We start from the raw sequence: 19,139 nt of genomic DNA on the forward strand, positions 1-19,139 counted from the left end.
ACTCACCCCCTTCAGCAGCAAGCAAAATGTCACTGCAGGTCTGAGGCACAGGCAGAACCAGGGAGGGCAAAGAGGGGCAGGAGGCCAAGAGCTGTCAGTGCACAGGGAGCAGCACACCCAGACACCAGGAATTGACATAGATTTATAGCATGATTATTGCACTCCAACAGACAAAATCACCATCCTTCCCAAGAAACCTCACAGAAATGTTGTCACTTGCTTCAGTGAGGCCACTCAAGACTCCTAATGCTACATGGACCAGGAAAACCTGGCACCTTTCCAATGATCCGGGTATGAGAAAAGGCAACCTGGAGATCAACAAGGTGCACTCTGAATGTCAGAACTTAGGAAAAAGATGTCTCTCTTCCTCTAAATAGCAACCATGTTAAATGGAAAACTACATTCTGTTTGTCTTAGCAGGTGTTTTAAATAAATAAAGGAGCTGGAAACTGGTTATTACACTATTGTCATAATTTCTGACATATATATATAGTCAAAATAAAATTATTGCTCCATCACTAAGAAACTAGATAACTTTACTGCTTTTAACAAGCACATCACCAAAGTATTTTACCAGTGTAAAAGCAGAAACATGATAGATGTTATTTAAAAAAAAAAAGTGTGGTATGCATTGTTCAATTAGAGGGAGCTTCACTATGTTCATTTGGTTCTTAAAATACTTCTATACTTCTATAAAAAGAAATAAGATTCTACAATAGTTAATAGCGGTGCTTTCTGCTAAATTGGTACTAATATCAATCACACTTTACTACAGCCTTATCCAGAAAGAACGCCTTCATGAGTAAGGAAAATCTTTATGGAAACTGGCAATGCTTACTGGACCATATTGACCATGAACAGAGGGACAACAGATGAGGCTGGACTGAAATAACAACACACAGAGAGGACAGTAGCACAGTATACCTGGATACATGGACGTGCAAAATGGTGGTAAGCAGAAGGATGAAAGGATGGCTCAAGAACAAAAATGGAAAAATTAGGCTCAAAAGAAAGTAAAAAGACTAGCAGGAGCCTTGATGGGAGTGGAGATGCTTTAAAGTGCTGTTGCATGTGACTTTTAAAAAAAATCTTATTGTGCAAAGCAGAATGTGTTAATTATACCAAGGAGATGACCGTAAAATGAGATATGCAGCAAAAACACGGTAGCCCTCCAAGCATTGCTGAAAACAGAAAACCCTATGCATTTTACAGCCTCAACATGGTGAATATAAGTTTGGCAGAAATGCATAAATGGCATTATAAGCAATGCTACTTACTCTGGAGGTGAATGTTAGCAAGCATGGTGGCTTGATGAAGATGCTAAATATTGAATGGAAATGTTAAAATAAAAATTTTGGAATTAAAAAGAAATTTGAGAAAGTAACATATATGCACCATGGCATCAGAAAATGACCATAAAATGCAAAAAGGTGATGGAGTGATATGGAACAAACCTTGGAGAAATATCGCATCCTTGCTGCATAAAGGCACCCAGGGAAAACCAAAGGCTGTTAAATATTCCAAACTCATTTGGAGGGTCAGGAGGATTCTGAGGGTCACGTGGTTCTTCAGTGTTGTCTTCCAAGTGCCACTCATAGGGGCTGAATCTGCTGACTAGGAAAAGAACTACGCTGACGCCAATGTAAGCAAAGACTATACACATCCAAATTTCATAAGCCAAAGGATCCAGGAAAGAGAATACGCCCGGTTTAGATTTCTGAGGCTTCTTGATCATGATGGAGATGCCCAGGCTCATAAAGGGTTTGGAAAAGTCTATGACTTCTTCTCGCACCAGTGTTATGGTGAGGGGGGCAACAGCTATATCTGCTCTCTGAAAAGGGAAAACAAACCCAAGTTAGTTACAAGTCACACACAACAGAATCACAGTCTAGAGTCTCAGGCTAATGAATCTGATGATGAATTACAAGAATGAGCGGAAATAATTTCTTTGCAGGCTATTTTGCAGTCATTGAAGTTAAGGACTACACGATATTAACAGAAAATTATTAACAAGAAAAATTAAAATCACATCTGTGCAAGGGGCTCATGACAGCAGCAGATACGTCTATTAAGTTAAAACACATGAATAAACACTACACAAACTGGACAGTGAAATGGAAACAATACAGTGTCATTTTGCAGTAATGGTCTGTAACCACCCATTTATCTTGAAGACTTTGGACACATTCTGTGTTGGCTAGGTTTTAATTTTCTCCTTTCCATTCTTTCGGCAAGTTCTCCTGCCCTGCTTATTAGTCCAGGATCTTTAAAAGGAGCCCATGAGAAGTAATCAGTCACTGAATTTCAGCTGCACTTGGGTGCTCTTACTTGTATTCTCCTTTAAAACTCCACTGCAGTAAGGGTTGAAAATGGTTCTTAGGGAAACCTTAACTTTTCAGTACCTAAACCACTGTCCACCTTTTAAATCAGATTTTTGTCCCCCACTAATAACTGTGCCTCTCTTTCTGGTGGAAAAATAAAGCCCGATTAAGTTGAAGTTTGAATAAAAATCAATGGGAAATGTTAATAAGACCATTTAAATCTGCGCCATAAAGTAACTGAATATGCCTTTACGTAAACCTGATGGTAATGTACGTGACTCTCACTAATATCTGGTTTGCTCATCCTCCTAGCCATGGGTTTGGGGTTTTCATTTAAAAAGCAGAAATGGCAAAGGCTTCTCACGGAGCTGATCAGAGCATCATGGGCTTGGTGCCTGCTGCAGCATGGTGCAGCCATCTTGGAGCACTGCTCAGAACTTGCAGACCAAGGCCAGGGACAGCCTTGTCAGATGAGGACGGGCCCTCCCTGTGGCTGATTCTCTCTGCAGGGCACCCATCTGCACACACAGCCCCAAGATCTACTCCAGCCACCCCAGAATATCTCGACAGTTCTCACCGGCATGCGCAGCTGCAAGGTACATGCACAAGTTCACTGGAATAATCTGATAAAATCACACCTGGGCACGGAAGGAAGGCACTCGAAAACCATGGCCCTGGGTGCCCCCTCTGACAGCCCTGCTCAGCCCCTTCTGACAGGGACACTGCCTTTCCTCTTGAGTGGCCCTTCCCTCAAAGAGAAAACCTCAGCTGATTTGTGGTCATTTACTGCAAAAATCTACCTGAACGTGGCTTGAATATAAAAACTGAAAAAGCCTTTGGATGCCTGGATGTTTACTGGCTTTGCAGATGAATGTGTTCATCACCTAAGCAATGGAGACACTGGAGGGGAGGATATGGGTAGAGTGAGATCTTCGGAAGATGTTGGAACTTGCTCAACTCAGGAATTCCCCCAAAACGTGTATATCTCTTACAGCTGCTGAGCTGAGTTCCTGTTACATACCAAATGTCTGCAGTCAGGGTGAGATTCACACAGAATATAAGTTTTAAATGTAGTCAGAGTCCATAGCCAGCTGGAGGACTAAACACTTCGACCATGCCACTGTACTTCTTGTTGAACTAATGAGGTACTTACAAATTAATCCTTATTAGAGCAAGCTTAATGGCTCAGGACCCCTGCAGAGACTTAGCAAAGGCTCCATGTGAGGTGAAGGCCAGGTGGGAGGCAGGTGCCTTCCTGCCAGGCACTTCTGCACATGGACTGCCAGCCTTGGAACACCCCACCAAGGGAAGGAAAGGCTCCTTCAGCTCTAAGAGTATTTAGTTTCTAGAGCATTTTCATGGACTTGGAGAATTTTAATTCTCTCAAACTAATATTTTAATTGCCAAAGTAGACATGGTGGAACTCTTCCTAAGTGCTAATGCAGCATGCAGTAAGATCTGTATCTCCCTCATGCCCAGCTGATTTCATGCAGGATGTCCCTGTGCGGTGATGAAGCTGATGCTGAAGCACAGACAAATCACTTGTTAAAACCCTGAATGTTACCATGTTCATATCATATAGTACAGTTTCCTTTCTTTGTAAATAATTTCAAACTGCATTTTAATATTAAACGGGATGCAAATACTGATTTTCCGGTACATTTCAGTATTCCTGCTTTCCTATCATCCCTACCAAAGGTATTCACTGCATTGGAAACACCAAAAACCACTCTCATCCCTTAGTGAACGTGGCAGCAAATGGTATCTGCAGAGGGAACAAGCATGGGTTCACACCCAGGGTCTTGGGAAACCAAGGCACTGAGAGTGGACCAGCTACAATCCAATACCCAGGCCCGGTTGCTCACCACTTCCCTGAATATTAGCTGCACTAGGGAGGTTAAAAAATGGCTCTCTCTTTGCTTATTTATTTAGAGATACAGTATTTGAAATGGAGAGCTTATGGAGAGCTCCAAGCACCCTAAAGGATCATTCATAACTGCAGCACTGCTGAGAACTTCCTCCCTGTTATGGCTGCAGATAAGCAGAACCCATGCAAATTGAGCTCGATTAAAAGCAACACAACCACAAACATGCCCTTCTTCGTACAGAACTGGAGAGGGCTTTAAGAACCTCAACAACTGAGCTTTGCTAATCACTCATGACTAATGGCGTTTCAAACATCATCTTCAGTGCATTTCAGCTGGGTGAGAAATGTCATGGATTCCTCTGAGGCTTGTTCTGTCTTTGCCTACTAGCGTGGGAGGGATGGATTTAGAGAGGACAGGCAGCACAGAGGCGCTGCCCACTCTGCTCAAAAACGACCCCAGGGAGCTGCAAACCTCCAGACTCCTATGGGGAGAAAAAAAATAGCAAATAGAAATAGCCTTCTACATGGAGAACGCAACACCATGAAGACGTTCCACCTGTGTAAAGGACAGGATTCTTCTGCTTACAGACCTACTGATAACTCCCAAACTCAAAGCTGGGCGCTAGAGACAGTGAGAGATCTGGGCTAAGCTCCTGTCTGTACATGCGTTGGGTCACTCCTGCTCACAGAACTGAACACCTCCTTTGCTCTAGGGTCACTTTTCAAGAAGAGAAAAGTCTGCACTGCAGTCACTTTGTGTGACAGCTGCACCCCAGCTCTGGGCAGACTGAAGCAGAGGGACACTGATCAACTTCCACTGGCAGCCAAACTCTGGGCACCCCAACAGTGCTAAATGCAGGAACACAGAGGAACCACAAGAGGCTGTGCTGCAACACTGGCTGTCTCTGAGCACGTTTGAACATTTCCAGGTACCAGAAAAGAGTGTCAGACACAGCAACACATCACCTGTGGTACTGTCTGGTAAGAGCTATCTTTGTAAAGGCAGTTCAATATCCCCAGGGATATTCAGGGTGTGTTTAGAGGCCAGGTCAGGGAGGCAATGTGGTTTTAACACATTAGCTCACGCTTATTTAAAGCAAACAGGTCATATCTGATCAGCAACACGTTGCATTGAAGTCTTAATGTGCCCTAGCTGAGCAGTGTAAAAAGGTATTAAGGTGTTAAAACGGCAGTTGGCCCTGCCCGCCACAGTTTGTCAAAGTTAAGGCCATTTGTGATTTCTGTGGATGCCCACAGCTCATTCTGACACACTCCTGCCATTCACAGATGGAGACATAAAGGGTACATCTGCTTTTGGGGTTGTGGACATATGTGTGCTTCCTCTGCCTGTGCTTGGACTCAGGTCAGCCAAAGCCCAGGACCACAGCAGTGTGGCTCTGTGCCAGGGCTGTGATTCTGCCCCCCTCAACAGCTCAGCCTGGCCAGGGACCCCACATCTGTCCCTGTGCTCAGGACCCCACATCTGTCCTGTGCTCAGGACCCCACACCTGTCCCTGTGCTCAGGACCCCACAGCTGTCCCTGTGCTCAGGGCCCCACAGCTGTCCCTGTCCAGGACCCCACAGCTGTCCCTGTCCAGGACCCCACATCTGTCCTGTGCTCAGGACCCCACACCTGTCCCTGTGCTCAGGACCCCACAGCTGTCCCTGTGCTCAGGGCCCCACAGCTGTCCCTGTCCAGGACCCCACAGCTGTCCCTGTGCTCAGGGCCCCACAGCTGTCCCTGTCCAGGACCCCACAGCTGTCCCTGTGCTCAGTACCCCACAGCTGTCCCTGTGCTCAGTACCCCACAGCTGTCCCTGTCCAGGACCCATACCTGTCCCTGTGCTCAGGGCCCCACAGCTGTCCCTGTGCTCAGGAGCAGGGTCTCTCTGAGCTGCAGGGCAGCAGCCCCACACAGCTGCCTTTGGGGCCATGTACCTGGGCCTTCCCCCACAGAAAGCAGAGTCAGGAGCACAGGACAGGCTTCACCCGCTCCTGGCACAGTCAGGCTGTGCCTCAGACTAAGAACGTGCGGGAGGTTTTAAGGAGAAGCAGGGACTGAATTATTCTGCCTCTCTGCTCTGATTCAGAGGCCCTGCATGCCACCTTCAGCGTTTCTACACGCTGCTGATGGAGAGGCCAGCCCCACAGCAGTTACCTGCCAGAGGCAGGGGATGTGTCAGCCCCACTCCGACAGGCTGCAGAGGCTGCTGGCTTCTGGGGACTGCCTGTCCTTTACACCCCTGCTTCGTTCCTTTGTGCTACTGCACATATTGAGAGGGTTTTATAAAGGCTTGTTTTAACCTGAGCAGAGTTTTAAAAGCTGTAAGGTCTGGCTGCTCTTTTCATTCCCAAAGCATTTGTAGTTACAATTAAGATCTGTGTTAAAACTACTGTCAGTTAGCCTCAGTGCTGAGAAAAGCATCAGGTCCGGAGAGGGATGGCTTCCCTGGCTGAACAGGGAAGGAAGAACAGCAGCCTGCTTTAAAAGGGAAGAAGAAATAAAAGCCTACAGAAAGAGGCTGACCTCAGAGAAGAGAAAAGACGACTGTGTAGTGCTCAGCAGCTGGTGGGTACACAGCCCCGAGCACAGGGGCCGAGGGAGCTGCTGCTGCTCAGCCCCGGGGTCACTGCAGGACAGCACTGGCCTGCCTGGATTGCTATGCTGGGTAGATTTAAATAGAGATTCAGTCTCCTGGACTGAGAACGATTTAGCTTCCCTTCTGAAATGTTCAGGATAAAAGCTTTACTTATTTTCTATTTTTATTCTGTTGAAAGTTCCGCTATGCCTTGGAAATTTGTCTTAGTTTAAAAAAATAACTGTGCTTGAATGGGTATCTGGTAGGATGAGGAGTTTTATTTTGATGCCATCAGAGTGAAAAAGAAAACTGACTGGGGCCCTCCAGTGCAGTGTCTGGGGGCTGCCTTTTCTCCCTGACTCTGCTGCGTTCCACAGGAAGCAACAACAACAATGAACTGGCACAACTCAAACATTAAATGCAGTTAATTAGGGTTTTAACATTAAAATGACAAGTCATTCATTTCCTACACTGCCCTAAGAGCAATTTTAGAAAAGAGCTGCATGCATGGGGCGATGCAAAAAAGGGCTCGGTACTCAAAAAGCTGCCTGAGATGGCCCAGCAGTGCCAGGTGGAGGCAAGGAAGCTGCTGGGTCAGGAATATGCTGTATTTGACAAATGATTAGTCACTGGTTATCACTTGACACAAATGCAATCTAAAGGACTGTGTCTCTGCCACAGCTCAGCTCAGCTGCTGGATAACTGGGACCAAAACCAATCAGGCCCCTTTTATCCCACCAAGTCTCTTTTCCATAGATGCTAACAAAGGTACTTAAAATCTAATCTGCCTCTTGTCTTCCCAAAATGGAATCCAGAGGAGCCAAATTTGAGTCATTTTGCTGACAAGATTCATAGGGGCATTACGGTAACACAGTTTTAGTTCCCTAATAGAGTTTTAAGCCCGTGAGAGACAAAGGAAAGTCAGCACATAAATGAGACGCTCGCTCCAAATAATCAGCACTTCTAGAGGACTTCTCATCTTCCAAGGCCTTAGTGCACATGCCTATGGCACACAGCCCCCCCTCAGCGGATGGAGAAAAGAGGCCAAGGGCATTCCACAGTGTTTGCAAACAGAGCTGGGAAAAGGTCTGGAGGGCCGCTGAGGTTTGTACTCAGAGTTCAGGGGCTGTTTCCCCTGCTTCCAGAAAGCCAGGAGGATTTCCAGGCAGCCTGTAAGCTCCGTTCAGCTGGGCAGTTTGGGGAGCTGGCTCAGCAGCACGGGGCTGGAAGCATTAACCTGGGTCTGCACTCAAACCTCACGGGACCCATCTGACCTTTGAATAATTGAGCATTGCAGCAGAGAGGTAACAGTAACAGAGCTCACAGCATGAGTACAGGAACTGCTGGGGGTCAGGGAAGGAAACATTCCTCAATTTTTCATTAATGAGAAAACACAGATGAAAACTGTGCTCTGAATACAAAGCAACTGACCTTTCTGGAGGGGAAAATGAGAATGGTGGGGTGGTTTTGGGGTTGCTTTAAGGAATGGTCAGTGATGCCCGCAGAGCTGGTTTTGTTAGTCACCAGCCTGATTAGGGCTAAATTTAATGCTGAGGCAGAGCTCTCTGAGTTAGGCTGGTCCCAAGAGGCTGCGGAAAAGGCAGCTGCAGCCAAGCTGCTTATCACACACTGGTTTGGTTTGGAAAGGACCTTTAAAAATCATCTAGTTCAACCTCCCTCAGTAAGCAGGGACATCTTCCACTACATCAGGGTGTTTAGAGGCCTGTCCAGCCTGACCTTCAACGTTTCCAGGGCCAGCATCCACTGCTTCTCTGGGCAACCTGGGCCACGTCCTCAGTACCCTCACAATGAAGAATTTCTTCCTAATATCTAATCTGAATCTACCTTCTTTCAGTTTAAAGCCATTCCCCTTTGTCTTATCACTACATGATCCTCTAAAACATCCCTCTCCATCTATATTGTAGCCCCTTTAGGTACTGGAAGGTGCTCTAAGGTCTCCTGGGCACCTTCACTCCACCAGGTTAAGAGTGGGAACTGTCTAAGCTGCTCCAGCCCTCAGAGCATCTTTGGGGCCCTTTATGCAGGTGGATCCTGTGTGGCACAGCAGCTGCACAGATTGACCTCACCAGGCTCAAGACATAGAAGCTGTAGCCCACATCACACCTTTCCTCCCCTGGTGTAGGCAGTCCCTATGCTCAGACTGTTGCCAGCAATTCATGTTCTCTTTTGCCATGCTTTTCCCCCATGGTATGGTTATTTTTCAAGAGAATGAACAAGTTTCATGGCTTGTCACTTGCAAGTACATCAAAAGGACCCAATTACAGCTGATACTCTTGATATTTCTTGAACCACACACAGAGCGACTGAGGGTAGAGGTTTCCAGTGCAATGTAATTTGCTTGAACTAAACGAAACCTTTGCTTCAGAGGTTCTCAATGGACTTGTGTTCTCTAAGAGAGCGAACATCAGTTTCCCAAATTGCACAACTGAGGCATAGGGAGTTCAGAAGATTTGCATAATGTCAAACCTCAAAGCAACGGGGAAGCAAAGAAGTAATCCAAGGGTCCAGAGCCCTGTTTGCTTTCTGTAATCAGTAGATTTCCCTCCCTGCCATAATGCAATACAACAAAAACATTGTTATTTCTATAAAACATTTTCAAGCTGAACAGGCTACCCATTACACAATAAGGCATCAGGACTGAGTGCCCCAGAGTAAGAAAACTTGTGAAAGCCTAGCAATTATTTAAAAAAGACTGATCCATTTAAAAGAATTATCTCACCAAACATTGTGCAAGAATGATGATGCATTATCCCAATGAAATTTTGAGGTGACTTTTAGAAATTACACTCAGCCACAGAACAAAAGGAGGCAATTGAAATATGGGCTTCTGCTCAGATATTTTTAATAAAGGAAAGCTTGTTAAAAATAAACTGCAAAAAAGATTTGGGCGGAATCACAAATCATCTCTTTAGCATTTGAGGAAAAAAAAAGATGAAATATCAGCTGGAGAAGTCTTTACTGCATAGCCAATTTTCTCCCCCTTCCATCTGGTTTATCTGTATTCCAAAATTCTCATTTTCAAAGAAGTTTCTAAAATGGCAGTTCCGGATTGTTTTTGTTCCTACTAAACAAAGTGATGTACACCCAATACAGAAATATAAAGAGGAATGCAGTGAATTAGTATTTTTATTTATTTATTTATTTATTTAGGCTGGCAGTTGATTTTTGAAGCCAAACCCAGGGCTTAAAGAGAAAAAACATGTGGGTGATTTCGTACTGCATTGCTCCTTACCCTGAAAAGCAATGGAGTTAAAAGGGTCTGGTCAAACACAAACAAAGATCAGTGACCCAGCAAATCTCAACATCCCAGATCAGACCCTTAATGAGAGCAACACCCCCAGCATTTCAGAGACTGATACAGAAAAAGGAGCTCTGGCAAATGAAGAAGAAGCATATGAAGAGCAAACTGAAAATTCTGCTGCAAACAAGAATTTGAAGTTTGCCCAATGCTACTTCTCAACATTTTGTGGACTCTGATTTGGAGAACAGCAGTAAAAAAAGTGACACTTTCCTGCAAAGAAACAATTAGAAAAGTAGGCTATAAAAGTGGCAATACAAAGAAATATCTAGATTTTTAAAGGTAGTATTCAAACAGATGATCTTTATTTTGCAGTCTATTAACTTTGAGCATAATTTTTTATAAAGAACATTAAAATGAAGGTTAAGAGAAACTTACCCCATAGACCAGTTCACCCACCATGCCATTCCATATCTTAGTCTCAGGGTCCCTAGCTCCATATTTCCCATCTCCAACAATTGACAGTTTGTATTTTATTCCAACATGTTTTGCTATTTCAGAAGCTAAGTCTACACAATATCCTTCATATCTCTCATTCCCTTCTAGTTGTTCATGGTTTTTCTTATACATTACATATGGTGATTCCTTTGAAACAAAAGTAAAGATCAAAAGTCTATGAATGTAAAACACAGCTGTAAACCACACAAAATGAGAACTGTTATTATCCTTTATATTACTGGTAAGAATTTACAATATTTCCTGCTTTGGTACAGAAATTAGAAATACAGACTTCTGCAGTATAAAAATCAGTGGCTGATCCTACAGCCACAATATTGACTTTACTCCCAGTAAGGAGCCATTGAACACAACAGGAATTTTAAAAGTTACACTTCTGTTTGCAGAATTAGGCCTGATTAGACAGTCAAGTAACATCATTGTAGCGGTAATTCAAATTTTAGCATTTAAAGACTGACATATCCAACACCTGTACCATCACCACAATTTCCTAAGGCCCCAGTGGCCAAGAATGGGGCTCTGATGGAGAGATTTTCAAAGTAGCCTAAGGGAAGCTAGGTTAAAATCCTCAGCACTTTTGTCACTGAATTCCCTTAGCCTTCTTGGAAAATTCTAGTTGAAATGCTGATTACATCTCACTAAATCCATAGGAGTATAAAATACAATGCTTCAGGAAACAGCATAAAATTGACTCATGCTTAGCAGGATTGTAAAAAGCACAGAAGTCACAAGGAATGCTGTACAGAGCAGGTCTGTAGAGGCGTTGGGACTGACTTGGTGCTGCTGCTCGTGACACACAGGAAGAGCTTTGCTCCCTTGGAATTGCACAGGTAAAGGCTGCTTTTCACCCAGTGCTAGAGCAGTTCCAGTTCTCTACAGGCTTCACTGTGCCACCCTCACTCAGTCCACAGGGGTTGAGTTTACAGGAGCTGTACCTGAGTGAGGGGGGCAAGATTTGACTCTACAGCAGAAAGGCCAATCTCATTTACACACATGCATCATAACTTCACTTGCATGAGGCACTTCACTGAGTTCAAGTGTCTGGGAAGCAGCAAAGTACCACGGTGAGCTCAGGGAGCTCCTCCTGTGAGCAGACTCACTGATACATACACAGGTTAGCAGGGTCAAGCCCTCAGAACATCTCTGGAAGATCCTGAACTTTCCAGTCACTTGAATTCACACAGCATTCAACATCTGCTTCCTGACAAGGTGTCTAACACACCTCAGGAGTCATGTGCCTCGTTTCCTACACACAAACACACTAAGAACATAAAACTTACCAAGATAGTAGTGACTACTATAGTTCTGTTCTCCACAGATGAAGTGTCATTAGAGGGCAGCTGATCTAATGCTGGCACATATCTTTCATATTCATTCCAATAACCAGCCTATAAAAATAGAGACTGTTACCTCATTACGTGCCTTTACAAGGACTCTGAACTTGCAAGAGCAACGTCAAAACGCATGGCTTTGTAACATTTCTCATTTACTGCTTTGGTCATTAAGGGACTACATTAGCTTTACATCCATTTCCTTAAAGAAACTATGTTGTCAAACCCAAAAGCAAATCAGCACAAGCCAAATCTAAGTGAAGATACATATTAAATTCCCCCCGTCTCAATTCACATCAGTACGGTGCCTCTGGAAAAACACTCCCATATATCCACAGCATAAGAACATACTACAGACAAGAAAATAAACTGCACAGCATTCTGAGTAAAATCCTCTGACTTTGTGATTTTTATCCAATACAGCCCCTGCAAACCTGAGCTGGCTTTAGAGCAGATGCACAGACATCGTTAGCAATGCAGGCACATTATCTGCAGTGTGGAACACAAAACCCTCTGTGAGCACGAGGTGACTTTATCAGCTGGCTGCTGCTGACCTTGGCCTGCATCACTAGGCTACCACGATAGCTTTTGTATTTCTGCACAACACAGTAACACTCTTCCCTGCATCGTACACCTCCCTGAGTGGCTGGGCCATGTTTAGAGGTATTTGGTTATCCAGAAATGCAGAAATGTTTAAGGAGTCTCAGTGGTGATCAAGCAGGTTAAGAACCTATCTCCAGGTGAAATCAGGGGATTTAAGAGACTCACTTATACACATCCTTCTCTCAGTACCTTTGTGACCCTCTCTACCTAACTATTTTTGAACATCTGCCTTAAACTTCTTTTATAACTGATCTAGCCAACTATCCCATTTAGGATCTATACTTTATTTAGGAGACAAGAGAATTAATATGAAATTCTAATTAAAACTGAACTTATTTTCTGTTAATTTCAGAAGGTTGCACTGGTTCCAGCTTCACTATGGCTCCAAAACCCAATATGGAGAGGGAGAGAAAGACGGAGAGGAATTCAGAAGATAGGACTAAGCACAGGACCATGACAGCAAGTATTATGCTTGGCAGTGAAAAAGCTCCAGAAGGTTTTTTAAGGGAAAAAGTTGTGTTTTAAGCTGACATAGAAACCAGCGAAGATGTTAAGCAGGATGAGTGGTTTAGCCCAGGAACTGAATACAACAAGGTTCCTGGGATAGGGAAGACAGCATGAAGGGGGCACTCCTCAGGACCCTGTTATTACACTGCATCTTTGGTATTTTTGGATTTCATTGGTTTGTTGGAATAAACAATTGTGAAGATGTGAAATCTGGATCCATGTTAAACTCACCTTCCGTGATCCAGCAGCTTTCATTTCATACACATCAATTGTGTAATTTGTTCTCCGCCCATAGGTGTCAAACTGGATGTTCCCTGTCATTCCTTGAACTTGCACCTCGAGGGAATAAACAGACAAATATTTTAATAAAAGATTCACTTTATTTTTCATCTATGCTTCTGACACATCCAGTTGTACTGCTCAAAACTACCCCAGCCTCCACTCTCTGAGTTCCAGGTGCAGGTATTTTTTAGCATTCAGCTGGTGACACCACCAGAGTGAGCTGAATTTCAGTGAAATTAGCCCTGCATATATGTTAAATGTAAGAAAGACTGATTCTGATGCTTGGTCACATGGGGTTCACTGGTACAGAACGGAGCATCAGCGAGGCACAACAACAATTAGTGCAGTTAAACCCCTCACAATATGGCAGAGAATGATCTGCAGTACAGAGCAGAATGGCTTATCACTGCGCATTCTGGGAAGTGCTTTATTTGAACATCAGTCCCAGTGTAGGAGAAAGGAACAAATGTCCTCTCTGAATGAGCACAGACAATTGTCTCTACTGCTTACGGAGTTCTGGTCTCAGTCAGGATGGATGGGTGTACAGACGGTAAATCATTATCATTACCTACCCACATGAATCATCTCAAGGGGAAGTATAAAGTACTTTGTCTCAAAAAAAAAAGCCTTTCTTATTTCCCTGTATGAAAGGATGAGGTATTTTTATCACTTATAAACACCAACAAGCTGTCATCTCAGGCAGAAAAGGTAACAGTCTCAGACTTCAGTAGGGGCAAATTAGCTTTAATATTTAGCAAAAACTGTAGAAGTTACAGGAAGAGGTGATGCTAAAGTAGCCAGAAGCAAACTGTTCAGGGCTGGTGACTGATGTGCTGTTCACTGTTTAGAGATGAAGTGCAAGGCTATATAAAACAAAAATTCCATGGTCTCCGAATTATCCAGTGAGCCAAATTCACAGTGACATATAGGGAGTTTCTTTTTATCAGTAAGTGGATTTGAACCTTATTTAAAATAGTTTATATAACCATGGGGGCTGGAAAAAATTGGAGGTATTCCTGTCTCCAGAAAGCTAGAGAGATGAACTGCACTTTGAAAACCGTATTTGACCCCAAGAGGTGTTATCAACTGTGGACTGAGGAAATGTATTTGTAGGGCAGTTGACACATAAGCTGCACCCAGATGTGAGTTGCTGTGCCTGCCTCTGGCATCTGCTGGAGGCTGTCTGGCTACCTTAGCACAGCAGTGACTGCGTGTCTCACCGAGCTTGTTACACTGCCTCCATCCTCATGCCCACTGAGACATGAGCTTCATGCAGTGGACACCCTTTGGCTTCAATTTAATTTGTTTCTATCCTTGGTGGGGAAACCCAGCGCTTTGCAAAAGCTGGCTGCACTGAGGCAGGAAGGCTCGCCAGGACTCAGACACTTTTGGTGCCAGCGTGCAGAGGCAATTGCAGTGACATTTTTAAGTGTCCACAACTGTTCAGGTAAACTGTCTCCACTGACCTGATGTCTTAGAACCAGCTTCAGAAACAAAGATATGCACCATTTTCGAGGTTGTTGGGAAGAAGTTTCAAGTAATGCCTAACTATCTTGCCAGCAAGATGACTACAGTGAGGCACTAGAACTTCTGCTGGCACAGGACAGATATTTCAAGGATAACTTGGAAAAAACACTCTTATCTGAGTTGATGCCATGGAGTGGAGAGAAAAAATTATTAAATCATTATTTTTCTTTTTTCCTGAGCAAAGATCAAGATCATTGTCTGAATAGAAGGAGAGAAGGTGATTGGGGAGAACAGAAGGGAGAAGGATGGGTATTGGAAGGGCAGGGATGATCTTGGGTATGTTGAGCATGTTTCATCCAACCTTTGAAGTTCATCATGAACTTTGTTTTTACTTTGTTTCCCCTGAGGAGCCGCAGCTGTTTGTGCGAGTACAGAAGCTCTGTGAACCTGGAGCAGGACACCAGCACTACAGAACTGCTGCTGCTGCTCTTGAGCTGTTCTCTTTGCCCTTACCATTTTCAGTGCTCTCTCTATATCAATTCCTTGGCTCCATGGCACAGCAGGGTTAGCCAGGCAGTCTCCAGCACTGCCCCTCCTGGAGACATCCACACGCTGCCTTCGCAGGTACCGGAAAGCCTCTGCTATCACCAGGACGGCATCATGGGTCAGTGCAGACGTGTACTGCAACCGAAACAAGGAAAATATGCAACAAACTGCAACCTCACACCTGCCCCAGGTGTGTCACATCGAGTCCTCCTCTTTGTTAGAACAGAAGAATCATGCCTACAGACCCTTTGCTTGCTCTCTGTCTTTCAGCTGGTGCTTTGTAACAATTCCATCTATTTCAACTAACAAAGTAAAAATATTTTCATTCTGTACAGCATATAGCAGCAAAATAACAATACCAGTTCAATTTAATTAGACACTTGGTCATCTCGATGAGCTTACTACAAAATTCTGCAATTCCATGCTGGATCACACTGAAACCAAAGGAAAGCTCTTATTTGAGTTTTTGCTGTAAGTATTTTTGTTTGTTTTTAATAAAATTGTCAAGAGAGCTTTGACTTGAAGTTAACATGAATCATTTCTGTTTGGATCACAATCTTGATTAGGTAGCATCTGTGGCAAGGAACAGATAAGATTACTTTCCTTAGAAAACAGCTATACAAGCATGTAATCACAAAACACACTTTAGGCATTACATCACCTTGTAATTCCCCATCTACTTTCCCTTACTCCATGACAGATCTGTTGAGAGTGGTAAGCTCTGTGTCGCAGCAGCTCTGGAAGAAAACTTCCAGAAAGCTTAACTTATGTGCTCCTGTTGCTGTCAACTTCATTCACTGCTCGTTACATGTTATCTGGTGACATCCCCCAAGGCCATAAATTTACTATTACCTAGAAAATGTCATCAAAGAAGTTTTTTTTGTTGTATTTTTCCCACATGCATCTGTTGTCTGAAAGTTCTTCCCTCCTAGAGTGGCCTGGGCTTTGTGTATAACATCCCTGGGTTCCACTGGCATTACAGCACTACTGTAATTTCAGGGTCTGTGTAGGGGAGACGCTCTCAGCATGGACCTACTGGGAGCAGTTGAACATGCTCAGCCTGCAAGAGCAGATTTCAAGGCCCTTGTAAGTGATCCTCAATACTTCCACATCATTTGTAAGACAGTGAAGGAAGAAATGAAGAATGGAAGGTGCCCCTGCCCTTCTTTTTGCTGGCTGTGGTCCCATCCTGCCTCCTGAAAAAACGTCGTGCTGGACTTCAGGCCACAAGACCTGCTGCCCACGTGCCAGTTAGAAAGGCAGAAATCCAAGCCCCAGCTGCTTGTTCAGCTACTCTCTTTGTGGATAAGATTTATTATATTCAGAAATTAATTCTATCCTGTAGGGCAGGATAGCACAATTGGAGGTTCTGCATTTCTTAAAACTGAGTATTATCTTACTGCAAGTTCTTCAGTTTGGTATCACGCCACAGGACTCTGCACAGAACAAGGCACGTCTGCACGTGCAGATCAAGAGACTTGTGTCTGACAAAACAGAGCACAAAGGCAGCGCTGGTTACAGAGCAGACATTTCACTGAGCTTTAGATGACAGCAGCTTACAAACTTACTGGGAGTGGGTGGTGGCTCCTGCTCTGCCTGCACAACACAGGCACTCTTCTGATCCTGCCCCTTACCTCTCCCTGTGATGCCCTGCAATAATCAATGTCTCTTTCAGAAAGCCAACAAAGGTTGTATGTCACCATGCACACAACAATACAGAACTGGACAGCAGTTTAAGGTATTTATTCCTGTCTAGTAATAGCTGTCCAATCTAGCACTACATGAAACTTACACACTGATATTTTTTCAGGAGACTGTGTCAATTGTCAGTACCCTTAATGCAGTCCCTTCCAAGTCATGCCAAGAGAGCTATCTAATTTTCTACTTTATTTGAATTCTACTTATAAATGCATGAGCATGCAAAGAGAAAAAAGAGAGAAAGAAGGGAAAGGCTGATAAAATACCGTATAAATTAAACATCAGGACTTTAATATCTAGGCAGTTTTATTTCCTAATCAAAAATATTGTACATCAATTTTTAAGTACTCTTTTTGTCTGATTGACAAATACCGTGCACACTCCTATAATGACCTGCACATTCGTGGAAAGGTAATATAATCTTTGTGTTTTTACCATACACTTAACACTCTTTTTAAGGAGGGAGAATAATTTTTTCCTCAAGGTAAATTGCTTTCAAGTAGAATAAAATCATCTCATATCTTTGTATATTTCAGAGCTTTTAAGATTAGTATGATGCTTATCTTCACCTCTGCATCACTGCTAGAAAGCTTTAGAAAGCAGGACTGAGTCCTAATCCACAGGCAACAATGCACTGATCTGGTTTTTGTGGGCCTCTGTTTGCCTTCCTCTGCTTCCTCTGAAATGCCAGCAAGACTGTGGGATGGTGTGGGATTAAGACAATTTTCCTCCCTCACAGCAATGACATGATTCCAGGGATGGAGCAGTATCTCTCCAAATGGTACCAGTTATTCATGAATGGCACTGCCAGAAAGAGCAGACCCTCATTAGTGGCTCTTGTTCTTCTGTCCACAGCCCAGCCCAGTGCTCCTGTCTACCCTGGCGCCCCCGAGCATGGAACTGGACAGGATTTTTCCTTCCTACCTAGTATTTTAATGCTTTCCTGAATTTTGTCTTACTCATTCTGAGGCATTACTCCAGTTTATCAAAGTAATTTTGAATTCCAAGTCTGTTCCATCAATTTGCATGTGCCCTTTCCAAATCAAACATTAAAGACATGAACTGTCTCATCAGGGCAGTGGGTTTTAGGTTTGGTGGCCTTGAGAAACCAGTCTGTACACTACCATAGCCAGGTTTCATTCACCTACGGATAGCAGAGAAAAAGAACAGATCTCACCAAAAGAAGAAGCGAAAGAAGGAACATAATAGGGATATTACTAATATGCTGTGTTCCTAGAAGATTTTATGACTTCTGTGCCTGGACAGAGTTTCCCTGATGCATTCCTTCACCGGACAGTGAATAGCATCCCCCTCCACAACAGAGATACTGAGGCAGAAAAATATCTGTGTGAGACAGTAACAGGTTGCAAGTTTCCTAATAACAGGGGCATTTGCTTCATCTAATCTGTGATGGTTTTGGTAAATCTGGGACTTACATCCAAAAAGATGTTGAAAAATTTTCTTGGTCTCAGTTATAACAGCCAGACTGTTTAAGTAAAGGACAGTGGTGCAAAACAGAGGGCTAGATTATGAGGGTAACTTCCAGCAGTAAATCCTCAGTGAGTCCAGAGCTAGTTCATTCTGCATGTGAAATTCTCTATCACCATTAAAATGGACTAGTAATCCACATTTTGCATCTAAAACCTAACCTAACTAGCTCCCATATCCAGCCCAAGACTAACTCCAGAGGTTAGAAGTTTTTATATCCACTGCACAGTGACAGGATTTGCAAGACCAAGCCTTTGCTGAGGACCTCCCACCACAGTGGGAGTTAAAAACTCCCAAAGAATTGTTAAAAGCGTAGCATGTCCATCACTGACACGTTAAAAAAAATACCTTTAATGGTGAATTTTTTGCCTCAGGGAATTCCCTTTCATCAAGCCTCATCCAGCGCTGCAGAAACTGTTGAACCATTGGGTTTTCATTATTAACAATCTGGAATCCGGTAATGTTGGCACCTCCATGCATAACTCTCTCCAGAACAATGTCTGTGAAACCCTGGGAGGACACATGTAGAAAAAAAAGAATCACTGTCATCCAAAGCCACTTTCCTCTGGCTCAGTTTTACCAGCTACAAGTGCAGCACAAAAGACACCACGTAATGCCCCTCCTGTTAGCTGAAAATATTCTACAACTACCAACACAATTGGGAATTTGATAGTA

The 19,139-nt window shown here is 43.6% G+C and overlaps 1 protein-coding gene across 6 annotated transcripts in view; it reads right to left on the reverse strand.

Annotated features, from left to right (window-relative positions):
• Positions 1–19,139, reverse strand: part of GRIA3 (glutamate ionotropic receptor AMPA type subunit 3) — a 127,495-nt gene that overhangs the window by 37,496 nt on the left and 70,860 nt on the right. For 5 of the 6 annotated variants that reach the window (XR_005703834.2, XM_040084233.2, XM_040084234.2 and 2 more), the window contains exons 6-11: positions 18,813–18,974; positions 15,246–15,413; positions 13,215–13,319; positions 11,823–11,930; positions 10,465–10,671; positions 1,455–1,831 (exon numbers count right to left, since the gene is read on the reverse strand). Coding sequence is in view for 5 of the 6 variants with exons in the window: in XM_040084233.2 (XP_039940167.1) it covers positions 1,455–1,831; positions 10,465–10,671; positions 11,823–11,930; positions 13,215–13,319; positions 15,246–15,413; positions 18,813–18,974 (1,127 nt within the window). In the remaining variant the exon portion in view is untranslated. Of the gene's footprint in view, positions 1–1,454; positions 1,832–10,464; positions 10,672–10,931; positions 11,478–11,822; positions 11,931–13,214; positions 13,320–15,245; positions 15,414–18,812; positions 18,975–19,139 lie in introns of those variants that run through there. The other variant, XM_040084235.2, reaches the window with a different exon arrangement.

Source organism: Hirundo rustica, chromosome 21 (assembly GCF_015227805.2).
Source record: "Hirundo rustica isolate bHirRus1 chromosome 21, bHirRus1.pri.v3, whole genome shotgun sequence".
In the NCBI taxonomy this organism is placed as follows: domain Eukaryota; kingdom Metazoa; phylum Chordata; class Aves; order Passeriformes; family Hirundinidae; genus Hirundo; species Hirundo rustica.